General features: G+C 29.4%; 2 protein-coding genes and 1 long non-coding RNA gene across 5 annotated transcripts; 1 reads left to right on the top strand and 2 right to left on the bottom strand.

Moving 5' to 3' along the window:
- Nucleotides 1–150: 150 nt before the first annotated feature.
- On the top strand, nt 151–5,522 carry LOC107935528 (phosphatidylinositol 4-phosphate 5-kinase 4). The gene is made up of 8 exons (XM_016868136.2): nt 151–1,473; nt 1,562–1,729; nt 2,123–2,288; nt 2,377–2,493; nt 2,965–3,158; nt 3,329–3,447; nt 4,553–4,625; nt 5,025–5,522. Exons 1-8 carry the CDS (start codon nt 260–262, stop codon nt 5,311–5,313), a joined length of 2,340 nt encoding a protein of 779 aa, XP_016723625.2. The 5' UTR covers nt 151–259; the 3' UTR covers nt 5,314–5,522.
- A 4,344-nt stretch (nt 5,523–9,866) lies between these two features.
- Nucleotides 9,867–13,442, bottom strand: LOC121212137 (uncharacterized). 3 transcript variants are annotated; one of them, XR_005907341.1, is made up of 3 exons: nt 12,973–13,442; nt 12,388–12,497; nt 9,867–10,315 (listed from the first exon to the last, which is right to left on the bottom strand). It is a non-coding gene; the product is annotated as an uncharacterized lncRNA (long non-coding RNA). The 3 variants fall into 3 exon arrangements; XR_005907339.1 differs by having other exon boundaries at nt 9,867–10,325; nt 12,973–13,435; XR_005907340.1 differs by lacking the exon at nt 9,867–10,315 and adding an exon at nt 11,838–12,278.
- Nucleotides 13,443–18,510: 5,068 nt separating this feature from the next.
- On the bottom strand, nt 18,511–19,405 carry LOC121212743 (uncharacterized). The gene is made up of 2 exons (XM_041086150.1): nt 19,156–19,405; nt 18,511–18,835 (listed from the first exon to the last, which is right to left on the bottom strand). Exons 1-2 carry the CDS (start codon nt 19,248–19,250, stop codon nt 18,511–18,513), a joined length of 420 nt encoding a protein of 139 aa, XP_040942084.1. The 5' UTR covers nt 19,251–19,405.

Genomic DNA, 19,405 nt, shown 5'->3' on the forward strand with positions numbered 1-19,405 from the left:
AAAAATGAATGATTCATAAAATTGAATCTTATTTTATGAGGTAGAGAAAAAATGGAGGAAAATTTTTGGTCAATCGTTTTTTTCGCTTCATTTCATTGAAAAACAATGAAAAATTGAGAGAAAAACATTGTAAGATTCATAGAATTTTGCTCTTTTCACACTTCTCTTCATCATTTTTTTCCTTCTTTTTAGGATTATTAGTTCTTTTCGTATCATTGAAGAAACCACAATAGTATGACATCTTCATTCAATAGCAACCATGATGAACATGTTGAACAAGGAGAATAGTACTGTTTCAAGGGCATGGGAGGCCACTTTGCGCAAAACACATGCAGCAAAGAAACGTGCAAATAGCATTTTTGGTACAATAGCTTTAGCAAATGCAACAGCTACTAACACCACCACCACCACCACCACCAGCATCAATGCTGTTCAAGACAATGATAAAAATTGCACCATCTCTGAGGCAGCATACTTCACAGAGAAAATTCTACCTAATGGGGAGTATTATAAAGGTCAATGGTGTGATAATTTCCCTGAAGGTCAAGGCAAATATTATTGGATTGATGGATGCATGTATGTAGGAGAATGGCATAAAGGCAAAACTATGGGGAGAGGAAGGTTTCGATGGCCATCTGGTGCTACATATGAAGGTGAGTTCAAAAGTGGGTACATGGATGGTACTGGTACATATGTTGGATCGAATGGGGATACTTATAAAGGACAATGGGTAATGAACTTGAAACATGGTAATGGCATTGAGTATTATGCTAATGGCGATTGGTACGAAGGTGAATGGCGCCGTGGTTTACGATATGGAATCGGGAAATACCAATGGCATAACAAGAATCATTATGATGGTGAATGGAAGAATGGGGTGATTCATGGTAATGGGTGTTTTGTATGGATTAATGGCGATCAGTATGATGGATGTTGGGAAGATGGTATGCCGAAAGGTAATGGTACATACCAATTGTCTGATGGGAGTTTTTATGTTGGATATTGGAGTAAAGAAGAAAATGAACAAAATGGTACATATCATCCATCAGAATCTTCTTCAAATGATGTTGAATGGGATCCTAAAATTGTGTATAACCAATTAGCTGACTGCAAAATTTCCCCTGGTGAAAAGGTACCAATCTTGCCATCACAAAAGAAATTAGCGATATCGTATTCGTCTAACAACGCGGAGAAATCGAGGAGACCGTCGATTGATGGAAGAGGAAGCTTAGTCTTAGAAAGACCATTTGATAAAATGAATCTATGGGGCGAAAATGATAATGATTTCAATAGTTTTGAAATGAGTAGACAATTGGATTGTGAGTTCTATGGTGTAAATCCTGCAGAATCAAATTATAAGTTCAACCCTCTATTACCATTGAAGGTACCTAAGCCTGGTAATAGGCAAGGTGAAAAAATATCTGTAGGACATAAGAACTATGAACTTATGCTCAACTTGCAATTGGGAATAAGGTAACATTCTTTAAGCTCTGATACTTGTATGCTATAATGAAAAAAAGAATGGAGTTTTTCTCACATATTATTATTTATTTGGACATAGGCATTCAGTAGGAAGACCTGCACCACCTACAAGTCTTGATCTTAAGGCTTCGGCTTTTGACCCTAAAGAGAAAATTTGGACAAGGTTTCCACCGGAAGGTAGTAAATATACTCCACCACATCAATCTTGTGAATTCAAATGGAAAGATTATACTCCAGTTGTTTTCAGGTAACATAATATACGAATATATATTATATACTTTTCTCATCATGATCACAACATGCAACATCAACTTTGCATGAAACATGCAAAAACTTTCAAATAAAAGATATAGGTAAAAGTATTACGAAAGTTAAATTAAAAAAAAGGGTAAATTAATCCTTGTAAGTTGAATTAAAGAGTAAATTGATCTATTTTTATTGTTAAAAACTGGTTTAGCTAAATGTGGTATGCCACACATACCTCACTCTATTATACAGAGACCAGTTTTTAATAATAAAAATAAATGAACATGTATAAGGATTAATTTAACTATTTTATAAGTAGAGTGAACAAAATTTACTCTAATACAATCGTTTCCTAATATTTTTACCATACCTAATCCCATTTATTTGTGTAAAGGTCATTGAGGAAACTATTCAAGGTGGACCCTGCAGATTACATGCTATCTATTTGTGGAAATGATGCACTAAGGGAGCTATCTTCCCCGGGCAAAAGTGGTAGCTTTTTTTACTTGACTGATGATGACATATACATGATCAAAACCATGAAAAAAGCAGAAGTCAAAGTGAGCTTACTTTGTGTCTTCAGACCCTATTTTAGTTTCAAGGCAATGTTTAGGTTTTTGTAATAATCGAAGGATTTTTGTTGTGTAGGTATTTTTAAAGATGCTTGCAGCCTATTATAACCATGTTCGATCTTTCGAAAACAGTTTAGTCATAAAATATTATGGCTTGCACTGTGTAAAGGTAACCGGTGCCATACAAAGAAAGGTTAGTATATAATATTTTCATGCACTCTAACCAGCCAAAAGTACAAAATATTTGTACCAAGAGTTGAATTATATTTTGCTTTCTCTATTTTAAAAAATGGGTAAATTAGTTATTATACGTTAAATTAAAGAAGAAATTGGCCATTTTGTTAAAATTTTTATCCATTTCTACTGTTAAAAACTAGTCCCTATGCAAAAGCATGATGTACACGTGGCATGTATGTGCCATTTTTTGGTCATTCTGTTAATTATGCCAGATTTTAATAGTAGAAATGAGTGAATTTTTAACAGAAATTACCAATTTGTTCTTTAATCTAATGTATAGGTACTAATTTACCTATTTTTTGAATAAAAAGGACAAAATATAATTTGATACCTAATACAAACGCCTTCATAGTTCTTTTGCCCTCTAAGTATCATCTATGTATATAAAGATCAACTCCAAAATTATTAAAAGCGATTGATAATTCAGGTGCGGTTCATTATCATGGGGAATCTCTTACGCTCCGAATATACGATTCACACACGCTTTGACTTAAAAGGATCTTCATTAGGGCGTGTAACAAATAAGCCTGAATCCGAGATCAATAGTACAACTATACTTAAAGATCTTGATTTGAACTTCATATTCAAACTGCAGAAAGCTTGGTTTCATAAGTTTTGTTGGTAAAACATAAGTTTTGCTTTTATGTTTTATGTTTTGTTTCTTTTAACATTTAGTAATTAAACATGTTTATGAACTATATAGCAACACGATGTCAATGCATCAAATATATTTTTTCAAATTTCCTTCAAAAGCCTTTGATTTAAACACATTTTCTCATTTTGTTTCACAGGCAAATAAATAGGGATTGTGAGTTTCTTGAACAAGTTAGAACAATGGACTACAGTCTTTTGGTGGGACTTCACTTCAGAGAAATTTCAAGTAATGGAGAGCTAATTCCATGTGAAAAACGTACTCTTATCTCATCATCTTTCATCTTTTTCTAAAGTATTTGAAGCTTAGTACCTACTTTCTCCGCTAGAAACTCTTTTAAGGTTATTGACCTATAGACTTAAATTTGGTAATTGTTTTTGCATTCAAATTTATTTTTTTTAAGTTAGTCCCTAAATTTGGCAATTGCTTCCAGATAAGGTTTGAGTTTTTTTTTAAGTTAGTCCTTAATATTTCATTAAAAAAGGTTGGACAAAAACAAGTTTATGTCCTAATGTAAAAACAATTGTCAAGTTCAGGTACTAACTTAGAGGAAAAAAAATTTTTAGGGCCCGATGTGTGAATAGTTGCTTATTCAGGCCTCAATGTGGGAATAATTGTCATGTTCAGGAACTAACACTGTCTTTGATAAACTAAAAATTTAAGCATTAAAAAACTAATACTACATTTTTACCACAAAATTTTAAACACATAATATAATTATGTTGTTTGATAAAATAAATACTGATATTTGAAAGATAATTGTTTTATAATTTAGTCTTGTTAATATAATATTTCTCAGTTTTTTATTAATATAATATGTTATATTATTTTGGATAAAATATAAATAAGTTATTTGAATATTTTTAAAAAAATATACTTTATTTCAAATTTTTAATAAAATAGAATTAATTTAATAGTTTCTACATAAATGGATAAGCAGCTAGTTACCTACTTATTTTATTAAATTTTTTTTGTTGAAAATTTTATATTTAGTAAAATATTAAAATATTACAAAACACATTGAAAATATTAAATTTGGTGAACGCCCTTGATTGGCCTGGTGGCTACGGGTTTACCTATAGAACTTGCTTGGGTTCAAACCTTCGAGGGAGTAGTGGCAAGCCTTTATTTAGGTAGCTCCCTTTGAATATAATGTGTGCATGTGTGGTGTGGGTATGTCCCTTCCATGAGTGTGTGAGTTAATGAAATGAAAATTTTCAATGATTTATTAAATATGCCCTAAATTGGAAAAAAAAAAGAATTCAAGCTCTAATATGCGAATGATTGTCGAATTCAAGCCCCAAATAATGCACTAAACCAATTTTTTATTTTAATTAACAAAATTTTGTTTTCTTTGTTGTAGGCGATCCTAGGAATGAATCAAGTAGTCTTCATTCTAGATCAACTTCTGATCAACTTCTACTAGACCTTGAAAGGTGAAATGTCTCTACACATAAATATAGTCTTATATTTTTATTTCAATCATATAATGTACCCTTTAGATAGGAACTCGTACAATTTTTTGAGAGTTGGACTCTTAACAAGTTTAATATTGTCCTCGATCGGAGTTTTGTCTCCTTACTTTATCGAAATTCCTAATGATTCATAAAGTGGGAGTACCTTTTGATGCCTTAAAACGTAAAAGCTGTGGTTGCTGCAAAGCAAGCTTAAGGCTAGGCTCGAACTTGAGACCTTTAACATAAAAAGGATCTGAAGGAACCATGGTGTTACTTGAGCTAGCCTCTTTAGCGACCATGGCTTCTGCTTGTTTAGGCAAATGATTATTATATTAAGATTTAGGATTTTGATATTAAAAACCAAACCAACATTTGCAGGCAAGCTAACATGGTGTTGGGAGCCAATATGCCAGCACGAGTAGAAAGAACTATAAGAAAACCTGAATGTGAGTTACAACTTGTAGGAGAACAAACTGGGGAGTATTATAAAGTCATATTGTCCTTCGGCATTATAGACATACTTCAAGATTATGACATTACCAAAAAGCTTGAACATGCATATAAATCAATTCAATACGATCCTACTTCTATATCAGCCGTGGATCCTAAACTGTATTCTAAGCGATTTCGAGATTTCATTTTCAAAGCTTTTACTGAAGATACTTAGGTCATGTCTCAACTTTACTAAGAGCCACAAATAGAAAGATACTAGCTTTTATGTTGTAAAGTGTATCATTATCATGTCATGTAGTGTTGTTTAAATTATTTTACCACACGAGTGTTAACATATGTTGTTGGACCTGGTGCCCTGAGTATAGTATATTCATTTTGTACACTTGTATTTTTCAAACAAATTGGTGTAATAAAAATATCCATTAATTACACTAATACTTTTTGTATACCGTCCTCAATGTTTATGCATGCAAAGCAAAATGGAAGCAAATATTGACTCATAGATTATCTAATGTTTAACTAATACTAAGAGATATTACATTGTCGGATCATAATATGGAAAGACAATTTGTATTAATAGATAAACCTAAACATGTCATTAGTCTAATCGAAAATAAGCAAATTGATTGAAAAACTAATATGCTGTATATCAAGTCTAATTAGGGATATGTTTTGTGTTGAACACTGGAGCGGATGATTCCCAGAAGATAGAAATATAGATGTGACTGACTGGACTGACAGTATAGATCACATGGCTCAAGTAGAATAGATTCTAGATCCGTTTATGGATTTATTCACTTGTGATGCTCAGATTATGACATATCTTAATCCTAAGTGAATGGTTAATTATATATGCGTGACTCGTATAATTTGATATAAGTAAAATCTTGATTTCAAATAGATAAAGATTCAGAAGTTGGTGCTTTGGGTATATAACTTCTGCAATATGTAACATCGTTCATAATAGTGAAATTCATAGCTCAACTAATGGGTAAACGACACTCTCTCATCGACATTGCATGATATATGAAAACTAAACGTGACCAAGAGTTATTTGTCCTTATTATAAATGACTTGCTTTCTATTTGATAATAATTAACTTTTAATGAAAGAAGATATAATTATTATCATGAGATAAAATATGATCATTTTGGGAGAACGAATTTATCCCAAATAGATTAATGATATCTTATGAGGGTAACACACTTATGACAAGGTTATTAGACGAATGTTGATTAAATAACTTTCGTAATGGTATGTAATTAGTGAGAGCGCAGTCATAATACTATAATGGAATGATTTTGTGGTCGAATAAGATTATAATTAATAGGTGAAAAGCTAAAACTTAATTATAAATTATTTGAGTCCTAATTATATATATCAAATCGGTTCCTCTACTTGCTCGTAGAAATTAGAAATGAATTGCATGTAAAATCAAATAAACAAAAATGAATGGAAATGATGAAGTTAGAGAACTGGGTCACATTCACAAATGAATGTGTTTTCTCACTAAGCATAGAAATGACTTGAAAATTAATTTAAGATATTCAAATTATTATTTAATTAATTAAAATTAAATAATTGAAGTTAGAAAATAGAATTAAATTAATTAGTCACTATGAATTTGTTGAGTATTGATATTAAATATATTTTCTCATATATTCTTTTATGGTAAAATTGTCATGACTTTAACGGAATTAAAATTGATTGATAAAATTATTTAGTGGAAAAATTAATTTAATTAATTAATTAATATTTATTTTGAGAAATAGAAAATATATATTGAGTTGAATTAAATTATAAAATACTATGTCAAAAGTAAATGAAATACATATAATTAAATTTAATACATGAGACGCCTAATTTGCCTCACATAACATGGGAATGGTGGCAACCCTAAGGGGATTTGAAGGTGTGTTGCCCCCCTTAGGAGACTATTTTTTAATTAAATAAATATTATTTAGATCACCCTTATTGAACAAAGATTCTTATCTCTCCTTATAAACACTGGTAGAGCTATTTACACACATAAGTTTTATATATTGCTATTTTGCAAAAAAGTAGTACGAATTTATTTTCTGATAATTGTAATTTCTACCGGTTTTTATTTGAGAAAAATACTTTCCTACTGAAAGTACTTGAACCGTTTCTTGTTTTGTGTTTGGTTTGTGATTGTTCGAGCTCACGCTCGAAGCAATTCAGGGTATGAAAATACCATAGAAGATCGTTTAATTGAATGCTGAGAATGTTTCGGATTCGTCTCGCACAAAGAGCGCAAATACTTTTTGGGAAAAATATTATCATAAATATTATAAATTGACTCGATTTTTAAAATGTTTAAATTTTCCTTACTAATGAAAATCATTTTCTAAGTATAGAAACATATTTTTGTAAATTTGTACTATTTTTATACTATATCTTTGTTGCTTATTATATGTATTGGAAATATAGAAAAATTCTTAAGAGATTTATAGTCCTGCAATTTGTTATTTATTTATTTATTTATTATTATTATTATTAAATATAATTTAGAGACCAAAGATGTTGGGACTAAAATAGTACCATGCTTTGTCTTTATGTTTATGTTTATTTTATTGTTTAAATTTAGTTAGTGTATATATTCAATGAATAACATGATTAACATGTTAAAATATTACAATGATCATTTCTTTTCTCTTTTTCCTTTTTTTTTTCTCACAATTTGGTTAAGGGAAATGCTTTTTAGTCAAATATTTTTTATTTTTCTAATAAAACATCAATTTAATTTATTATCAACTGTTGAAGATATCGATAATGCACTAATAAAAACACAAATGGTGGAAATATTCCAACACACACCAAAAAAACATAAAAAATTTGCTGGATAAAGCATTGTTTTCGATTAAAATATTGATTTGGAACAAGAGACTGGATTGATTGGTTTGTGAATATATCGATTAAATTGATCCGTCAGATTGATTGAATCTGTTAAACTAGTTTTTTCTATATTTTTTTTTATTTTTTTAATTTTTTAATAATATATTCAATTAAACTAGACAAATCGATTGGACCGAAAACTAATAACTTAACCGTTTCAATCACAGATACAATTCTGAAAATAAATAAATTAACTTCAAAGCAATTTTCGAAATCACTCCAAATCCTCTCTAGGTTTAAATATATTCGAAAGAGTGTTAAATATTCTGTTTGGTTTATTCATTTATTTCTTAATATGCATTAATATCATTAAAAATTACATCTAAAATCCATAAATTTCTTTTGGCAATTTCCTAAGTTAACTTGAAATTTACATTTACTATCAGCAACTTGTAAAATTTTCTTACTTTTAATTTTTCTTTTTCTCTACTTTTTACTAATTTCATCTAAAAAATGATGTCAAAAACACCATTGAGGATTCAAAAAAAATAAAAAAAAAATAATGATTTAACATCGTAGATACACAGTAAGCATTTCTGCATATATATATATAATATGCTTTTACCTTAAACGGAAGCCATGCTGATATTTGGAGATCTTGATGAAGATAAGGCCAAGCAAAGAAGAACCGACATTAACAAAACAGGAATCAAGAGCAATATCAACAGCGGTGGCGGCAATTCCGGTAGCAACAACGGGGAAACTAAGAGCAAGGTGGTTAGCATAAGCATAAAAATGAATGAGTTATTGCAAAAATACCTCAACATAATAATCTGGATACGAGGATATGATACTGTAGGAACGGGATAATCTAATACTATACTAATACGGGATTTTGTGAGGAAGAAATTTCCAAGAAAATTTTGGGAGAAGATAATGGAAAATTGTAGACTTAGGTAAGATGGAAGGGCCAATCCTTCTTTTTTTCTTTTTTTTTTTCCAAAGTAGCTACCAACTTGCTCGATTCAATGTTACATTTGAGTCGTTATAGGTCGCCATCGATGCACATTTTTAAATAAGAAAGGTTCGAATGTCTTGGTTCACATAATCTTTTAAATTAATCTAAATTTATTCTAACTTCACCCTTAAATTTTAATAAAGAAAATGTTTGATAATTTTAATGTCGACATATAGAATAAATATTCAACGTGTACGTAAATATTTTTGTTTACTGAAGCGCATTATTTTCTTATTTTAGGGTTAAGAAGGGATTATAAATAGTTGTAGATATTGTATCAAAAAAATATATATGATAATAATCTATATTGAGATTAATGTTTAAAAAAAAATGAAGGGTTATTTTTTCCTTAGTGAGTGATTGTAAGAGAAAAATTAATGTTGCAAAATCTTTAATGTTGACTTTTAGGAGAGAAAAAGAAGAGAGAAACTCTTCTTTCGATGGCTAATTATTGGTTTTTTTTATTGTTCATGTAGCATTAACTAAATTGACACGTTTTTATTACAACTTTGTGAAGTTGTTGGTTTAAAGTGTATAATATATAATAAAAAAATAAAAAAACTATTAGTCTTTATTGAACATGCTAAAATTTTTATATCACAATCTCAAAACCATATATGAATTTTGATACGGTATATAATGTGATAGGTAAAGTTTGACTTAGTGCAATTCTTTTATCGGTCAAATGAAAAACTTTTATAAATAAGAAATTGATGTAAAATTTTTTTAATTTAGTTATGAACATTTAGAAACAATAAGTAAATTTAATTATTTTTTTGAAAAAAAACTTTATTAGATATAGTTTTTGTTATGATAGATGCCGATAATGATAATAGAATAATAGCAAAAATAAAGAAAAATAAGAACACACAGGTTTTACGTAGAAACCCTTTCGATAAAAAAACCACAGGTAGAATTAATGTTGAAAAACGTATGATACAAGAGGAGTTTCGACTATATAGATTCTACTTATGCGGCATGATTCTCTTATTTTAATTCTTTTACAGGTAATGAAATTCAGGTCACACAAATTTAACAATTTTCTATGAACAACCTTATTATTTCCGTCCCTTGGCATAGCAGCAAATGTTGCATGGATTTTGTACAACAACATAATACAATTGTATATATAGTTGGATGATGAGATCTATGTGCATAAGACCTCACCCAAATCAATAGTATAAACAATTCAATCAATCAAAGGCCATCTACGATAATGTACACCTTCTTGTGAATGCCAGTAACATCCTCTTGAAGTCAATAAGACCCTCTCGACAATAGCCAATTAAACTTCAAATTAAACGCATCAATGAAAGAAATCCTTTCTTCAATGGCTTTAATGCTAAACGTCCCTACCATTAAGTAAAAAAAATAGACATGGGAGATTTATGAGCATTGAATATATATATATATATATATATATAATAAGAAGAGATTTTGGGTTGCTTTCTTTTATTCCAACAAATTAAAAAGGGTAGCGGACATTTTAAACAAATATAAATGGAAAAGGGCATGATTCTAGACTGAACCTGTCATTTTCAGTCATACTAAACAAACATCCCTAACATATAATCAAATGTGGATCCTTTGATTGCTTTAGGAACTTTCTAATTTTATGATGATTAATTTTATTCTCTTCTATTCAAAATATGAAAATCCATATATCACACTTACATTATTAAGTCTTAGTGTCCATCGGTATCATATACATACTTAAACATTATGATATTACTATACATATAAATCAATCCAATACAATTCTACTTTTATATCAACTGTATATCCTAAACAAATAGTTTAAACGATTTCAAGATTTCATATCTAAAACTTTAGATACTTGGGTTATGTTTCGAAATCGCTATTTTCAAATTCAATGAGATATATCTTTGAAAATATTGAATGGGATGAAACACATTAACACATTATTTGAGATGATCTCATTAAATCATTGAAAAATTCTACCTATATAAATTTATTAATGTGTTTCATCTCATTGAATTTATTGATATATCTTTTTATCAGTAAATTTGTAGAGTTTTATACATGTTTGATCATCCAAAACTAAAACAACTCAATAGAATTTTTTCTACAAAAAAGTGGAAAATAATTACATAAGAGCCACAATTTAACTTAATGGAGAATATTTGAAATTAATTATATTATATTTTATTTATTTTAATATTATATTATCCCATAAAAACTCTACATTTAAAATTTAATTTTTTTTGTTTAGAAGAATGTGAAATATTTAAAAATTAAAGATAAAATATAGAATACAATTTTTTTATAATTCAAATATGTATTTATCAAACAATCTAATTATATTATATAATTAATTTTAATTAATATATCGAACAAATTTTGTAACTTAAATTTAATAATTAAAATTTTCAAACACTTATTTTTTCAGCACTTAATTTTTTTTAATTTATCAAACAACATCTTAGTTTAATATTTTTAAAAATATGTTGTAATTACATTACTTTTTCAATTTATTAATGAATTTTTTGAAGAAATCCATTAAAACTTAAAAAAAAAGTAATCTTATAAAAAATATTATAAATATAATTTACACAATCAACACAGACTAGTTTGAAGAAATTTCATGTCATGCAATTTGTTTTATTATTATTACCGGAGGCGGGGAGGCAGGGCCAATTCTAAATTTTGTAAAATTTCTTTTAAATTTTTTTTTATTTTGATATTATAATTAGTGTTAAAAAAAAGAAAAAAATTGTGTTTGACCCTCCAAAGTTTTTCAAAGTGTTTTTTTAATTTGATTTCACTTATAGAATTTTTAAATTTTTAATGATAAATTTAGTAATAATTTTAATTTAATTTGATAAATTAATATAAAGTAGTATCTAAATATTAGTTTGATAAAAATAAAGTATAATAATTGCAACATCTAAGTATAAATAATATTTAAATATTAATTACATAAAAAACTTAAATAATTATAATATCTAATACAAATTGACCATTTAACTTATTTTTCCTAAATAATTTTGGATTCTTAATTATTATTATTTAATTGTGGCTAGAGATGTTTGTACTATAATACAAATTGACCATGTAACTTTGCGGATCTCACAGCATACTTAAAGAGAATTTGACACGTGTCTTTTGATCAAGCCAATGGTAGAACGGACCATGCATAGTCAACTTGAACTAATTTATAAACTTTATTTCAACGAACTTTTAAACTAAGCATCTCTATTAAAACCATACAAGAACTATGTGAAGGCCCAAAATAATTGATTGCCAGTTATCTTAAAACATCTTTTATCCTAATATGTCATTGCCTGAAATATGAAATCAAACTTCTGCATTAATAACCTCAAGATAGTAGCTAAGCTTACCTTGCGCTATAAAAAAAAAAAAAAAACCATGCAAACAGCTGATACACACTACCTGTGTCACTCCATTGTCCTTAACCCAAAAAACTCTTCTGTAGAAAGCTTCCTTCCCTACCTTCACCTCAGTGCTCCACCGCATCAACTTCCACCTTTCCCTTCTTAATCCTATTGGAAAACAATATTCAATATGCATAACTTGTTTTCTCTTTTTTCTTTACATATTGGTTAAGGAAATGGTTTTGGGTCAAATTTGTATTATTATTCTAGTTTCTTAAATAACTACATATTATTTTTGGAACCTCAAAACAATCTCCAAATCCTCTCTACCTTTATTAATTTATTGCTTAATATGCATTAAAATCATTAAAAATTACATTTAAAATCCATTATTATCTCTTTTGCAATTTCCTAAGGTAGCTTGAAGTTTACATTTACTATCAGCAACTTGTAAAGTATTATTGTTACATTCTTTTTCTCTACTTGTTACTAATTTCATCTAAAAAAATGATATCACAAACACCATTGAGGATCCAAAAAATGCATTATTAGCAAAAAAAAAAGTAACATCGTAGATACACAGTAAACATTTCTGCATATATATATATTTCAATCCAACCACAATTAGATAATATGCTTTTACCTCAAACGGAAGCTATGCCGATATTTGGATATCTTGATGGAGATAAGGCCAAGCAAACAAGAAGCGACATTAACAATACAGGAATGAAGAGAAGTATCAACGGCGGGGGCGGCAATTCCGGTATCACCAACGGTGAAACTAAGAGCAACGTTGTTAGAAGAAACATAAAAACGAATGAGTTAGTGCAAAAATACCTCAACATCAAGTTCGTCCTCGCTTAATAATCTCGATACGTGGATATGATCTTGTACGAACTAGATAATCTTCATCATTATTAACACCCTAATGAGACTGGATTTTGTACAAGGAATATAGGATGAAGAAATTTCCAGAAGAAGATGATGGGAAATTTAAGTGTTTAAGGGAAGATGGAAGATAAATCCTTTTTTTAATGTAGCTACCAACTTGCTCACATTTTATTCGTAATAGGTCAGCATCAAGCCACATTTTTAAATAAAAAAAGGTTCATATGTCTTGGTTCATATAATCTATTTAAGATAAATTTATTGTGCCCTAAATTTTTCAAATTTTAATTAGAAAAAACGTCTGAAATTTTTATTTTATTTTATAAAAGTTTAATAATTTTAACGTGGACGTATATTGTAATTTTTCATTGCCTCTCATGCGTAAGATGTATATGTGTAGGGCCAAGTCCAAACAATCTAAGGCTACCTATGATTACTGCACCCTGTGAATGGCGGTAAGCTCCCATCGCACTAAAATGCCTTCCTCTTTAAGGCTCCAAACACCCAATTATAGTTGAAAACGCATCAATGCCTTGTACAATGGATTTAACGCCATCAAACATGACTCTCTCTTGTAAACTTGTCTCTTCCAACCACACATACATTATTGATTTAATTAAATGAAATACAAGTAGAAAATCAAAATTTAGGAATCACACCTAATTAACCTACTCAATAAAACTTCATCTTTATTATTTCTTTGGGTTGCTTTGAGTTCTTTTTTCCCAACAACTTGAACATGGAAAGGGAATGATCGTAGACTGAACCTGTCATTTTCAGTACTAAATCTTATATTAAACAAACATCCTTAACATACAACCAAACATGGATCCTTTACTTGCTTTAGGAACTTTCTGATGAACACAAATTTTAAATCACTATATATTGGATAACCAAGGAATTTTTCAATAGTTATGCGTTTCCAGGCTTTTCTTTTTTATTCACAATTCCAGCTGTATGATCACCTACAATTAGGAAGTAAATCACATGATAAGTTACCTTGTCAAACAGGACCTTAAGCAACCTAAGTGATAAGGCTACAAACTGGTCACGAGGCAAGTTAGGAAGCTAACATGGCAACTCAAGTAACCAGTAGTACGCACTGAGCAGCTCTTCAGCCAACCCAAAGATTAACTAGTGACAATAAACTAAGTCAAAAGAAGTTACATATAGCATAGATAGATATTTGTTTCTACGTGTTTCATTTTGAACCAAACTTGCTAGCTTTTGGTTTGATTCATGCATCTTTGGACCTTAGAAAGTAAAAACAAAATGTTTTTATTGTTTTACATCACTAACCCGTTCAATTTTTACTGCCATCTTTCTTTCTTCTGCCGACAAAAAAGATTTTTAGTAAATTTTTTCGGGGATAAATATTAAAATTATATATAAATTTTAAATAAATATGCAACGTTATATACAAATTTTGATTTTTTTAATTTTATACATGAAAAATTGATTTGATTCAATTTTCACAAATTATTGACAATATAATCGAATTAGTATCATTTTATGTTGATATATTACTTATACAAACAATTATATTAATCCGATATGAAAATAAATATGTATAATTGAATCGAAATTAAAGTTCATGAATCAAATTGCATATTAGACCAAAGTTATTTATCCCAATTTTCTTACCAATAAACAAGCGTGAATTCAAAATTCTTTTAAGGGCCGAAACTGAGAGATCAACATATAATTTCATAATTAATTTATGATTTTATCATGTTTGAAGGGATTAAACATAATTTTTTCATTTTTAGCTACCGTAAATTAATTGTTAATTTAATTATTTAATAGGGATTTATATGACAATTTTTGTATTTGAGAAGTAGGGGCAAAAATTGGTTTTGACTAATACACTCACATTCCTTAAAACTAGGGTGGCAAAAAGGTTGCTCCATAAATTTAGTATCCATATGCTTTGAATGGGGATTTTCTTTTCCTTAAAAATGATAGACATGCAACAAAAGTGGAGTTGGACTGTTTTGGTGGATGCAAAGGGTGAAATAAAAAAGAAAAAAAAATTATTTAGATTATTGAATAATTTGGTGAAATTGCATATTAATCCATTCAAATATTATATTATGTCATCGCATCAAAATTTAATTTTTTTTAAATTTTAGATTATTTTAAAATTTTTATACGATAATAAAAATGCCATGTCATCGTATTTTAATGCAATTCAAGTTTACGAATAAAATTAAATTTTTTTTTACCAAATTCCGAAACTAATATCAACATTAGTTTATCCCTTAACGAGATGGTGGATAAGAAAATGACCACTACCATCTCTAAAGTGAGACCTTCGTTTTTCTTTATCTCCTTGGGAAAAAAAAAAGGCAAGAAATGTCAATATTTTGGTGTAGGAGTAAGATATTTAAGTGAGATTAGTCTAATAGTTGCACGTAGCATTAAATAAAGAAGGAAATGATATGGGAAGAATAAAGAAAGGGCAATCAAGTTGATGTGTAAGAAGAAAACAAAGTACATGCACCTAAGGGTATGATGGTATATGAGCGACCGCCTTAAGATGATTAAACACCACATTGTTTGAAAATGAAAGAACAATGATTCTCTAGGCTGCCTTCAGATTTTCATTTTTTGAAAACTACCCCTTTATTTCAAATATTTTTAGCATATCCACTAGTGGATAAACACATAAGTAACTTGTTATCCTTGAAAAAGGCATAGTACTAAAGTACAAATAAGTCTTGGGTAAATTCTATTTAAGATCATTAAACTATTAACAACTTTACATTTTAGTCACTTAACTTCAAAAAGTTACGAAACGATCATTGAGTTGTTACGTTACTTTTTAAAGTCTACCCAACAATCTCCAAGCAACTATTAGATGACCGGTACAATAGATACCCATCAACGAATAGAAAAACATACATTTGATCTAGGTTGATCTAACAATCACTCCGACCATATTACTTATTAGTATTATTATTAACTAGTATGAGATCATAATAGTTGGTGTAGTTGGATAATGTTTTATATAATTACATAAAATATTATTAAAGTTGTAATAATTTGTGTCATTGGATAATGTTCATGTAATTAAAAACATCACTAAGATTGAAATGATTTTGGGTACCGTTTTGTGCAATTACACAAAAACATTATAATAATGATGCAATTGAGTAATGCTTTATGGAATTTCACTACTTTTGATACAATTTGTTTTTGTCTTTTAGTAGGCTTTGCTTTTAGGATTCAAAACAAGATTGAGATGGAATGGCCTTATCCCATGGCATTGAGGAAAATGTGACAGTCACTTCAAGGAATAGTAATGGGTCATTTTTAATTAATAACATATAGACAAGAGAGATATATTAATTTATGCACTTGATATTCTTTTTTAATTATAAAATTTTATGAGTAATGCGATTTAAACTTAAACTATATATAAAATAATGAATATCTTAATTATATGTTTAGTACACGGAATTCAACTAATATTATTAGTTTGTGAACATATTCAAAGCATAAAATGTGATATATATTTTCGTATTTCGCTTACAATTTTAAAATATTGTAATTAAAAAGGTTTCTCTTTGTTAATATCATTTCAAAGGGCTAGTGGCTACTTGACATTTTCATGATACCAATGACACTATTACTAAAGTTGAGTGGACTTGATTATGCATAGAGTGCATGAATCACTAAAAATTGAGAAAGATTCTCAAATAATTGTTCGCAATTTAATACCATTACTTTTGTAAAATGTAAATCAATTTCATATTGCCTTTCCATCAACATAACTTGCATTAAATCAAATGACAAGTCCTTAGATTCTTGATAACATAAAGTTCCTAAAGCCACATAGACATAAAAGACGAAATATAATATTAAAATTCTTTCAAAAAAATATGTACACACAAATAAGTTACGTACCCTTAATTCATCTTTTTTTATCTTATTATTTAAATTTATTTTTGGTCAGTATTTAAATTATCATTCTTTTTCTTAAGTTGGTATCTTCGTTAGTTAAACTACGAAGTCTATTTTTTTTAAAAAAGGACTTAACCCATTAATTGTTATTTAAATAATACTCTTTTTCTCAATGGTACTTTTTTTTTGTCACGAGTGGTATCTAAACTATTCTTCTGTTATTTATTTTACACCAAGATGTTATATTCGATAAAAGAATTTAAGCCAATAATAGATTGTCGCGCCATATAAACTTTTTCCACGACAAATGATATTTTTAGTGTTTACTCTTGCCACAACTACTTGGAATTAATGTTGGTTAAAGGACCAAACACTCTTACTCACCTCCAACCTAAGCTTAACTTGCTTAATTAATAACTTCAACAGATCAATAGAAGAAAGCTTTTGGTACTTCAATATATGAATGTTCTTCAAATGGTTTCTATATAGATTTCTTCCCTTTGGATATTTATACCAAAAATGGGGAGTAAGAGAAGCTGCAACTGTTTCTCTAGTAGGGTATTCTCTCAACTACTAAGGGAAAATTTGCTGTTTTGTTATAATGTAGTTGAACTCAGATTTCTATAGGGAAACTACATTGTGTTGTTGACTTATGTTCGGATGCATTTCATATTTAAAATTTGAAGTCTATTAGCATGTGATTAATGTTTACTTTTATTTAAGGTCTTCATTGTAGGGGGAGTTTTTGTTTTTCTTGCCTGGGGTTTTGTAAAAAAAAAAAGCCAACAGGGGAGATTATTGATACAAATAGTGTTGTTTAACTTTGGTTTCTTATGTTCCAATATGAGGAACAACACACAACATCCTTTGTATCATGATTATTTATATTTTTAAAAAATATTATCTCTATCATAAAGAGGAAATCAATAAACTTACTCTTTTTAATTTGTTAGAATGACGCATATGGAAGAACAGAAACATTTTTACTTTTCAAGGTCTATCTTAGAGCTTTTTAGAAATTATTAAAATATCTGTATGCTGGGTGAAACAATTCAGCAAAGCACATGACTGAGATCAAAATAGAGAACACAATTTTGTTTACGGATGTTCCTTAAAAAAATAATGGAATGGTAGGATAGTTTCATGTTAGCATTAGAATTAATTTAGGTAGGTTTTTTTAGAAAAAAAAAACAATTTTGAGAGAGTCCTAGATCAAATTTGATTGTGCGAAGATCAAGATATGCTTGTGAGTAGTCCTAAATTAGCTAGTAGCATATGGAGCACATTTTGTAGAGTCCAAAATCAAATGTAATTGGTCCTCAAAACTTGATAGTGGAAACTCTTTAACATAGGGGATTAGATTGGATGTGATAAACCTCACATTTATTTATAAAAAAATTATTTTTGTGAAAATCGAAAGAGGTTGATCGAACACTGTAAAGCCCAAAATCTGCCTGGGCCCATACCAACAAGATAACCCAAATAATAAACCCAAAATTAACAGTCCATTTACAAACTCAAGCCCAAACCTAAATAATAAAAAAAACCTAGCCCAGGAAGCTAAAATTTTAGCAGCAGAAAACCTTGGCTTTTCTTTGCGCCGCATGCCTCCTCGTCTGCCACTCCCAGCGCCGCGTGCTCTGTCAGGCACCTCCTCGCATGCTCGCCGCCACCGTTTGCCTATCACTGGCCCTTCACGCGTGTCAGACCTCCTGCAAGAACAAACAACAGTCCAAACAACAAAACGACAAAAGAAGAAATTTAAGTTCTTTTTTAATCGGCTATAAAAGGCCGAATCAAACGATTGTATGCTTCTTCTACCTTTTTTACGAATACACAGATATTGAAAGAAAAGAAAATCAAGATTAAAGAACAAGGTTGATTTTGAATTGTCTTCTTCGTTTCTTTGTCTTTTCTTTCTTTTTTTGATTTTGTTCATTTGTTCTATCTTTTTATTTTTATTTTTTATTTTTGCAAACCCATTCCAAATAACTAAAAATCTAAAGCCAAATAAATGGGGAAGGGATCTCACCGGAAGTGGCCTTGATTCCGTCGTCGGGGGGTCTCTCCTCTGTCGTCCAAATCGGGTCCAAGAGGCCGAGAACCTCCTTTGTTTTCGACTCCCATGGGTGGAGAGAGTCTTGGCTCTCAAGGAGGCCGTGGGACGGCGGCTAACGGGCTCATTTTTCCAGCGCCGGTCGCTGGTTTTATTGGTGGCGCGCCGGAGGTCTTAGGGCCATCGGTCATTTAAGAAAAAGGGGGAGTTGAGAAAGAAAGCTGAG

The sequence above is a fragment of the Gossypium hirsutum genome, chromosome A13, assembly GCF_007990345.1.
Source record: "Gossypium hirsutum isolate 1008001.06 chromosome A13, Gossypium_hirsutum_v2.1, whole genome shotgun sequence".
Taxonomy (NCBI): Eukaryota; Viridiplantae; Streptophyta; class Magnoliopsida; order Malvales; family Malvaceae; genus Gossypium; species Gossypium hirsutum.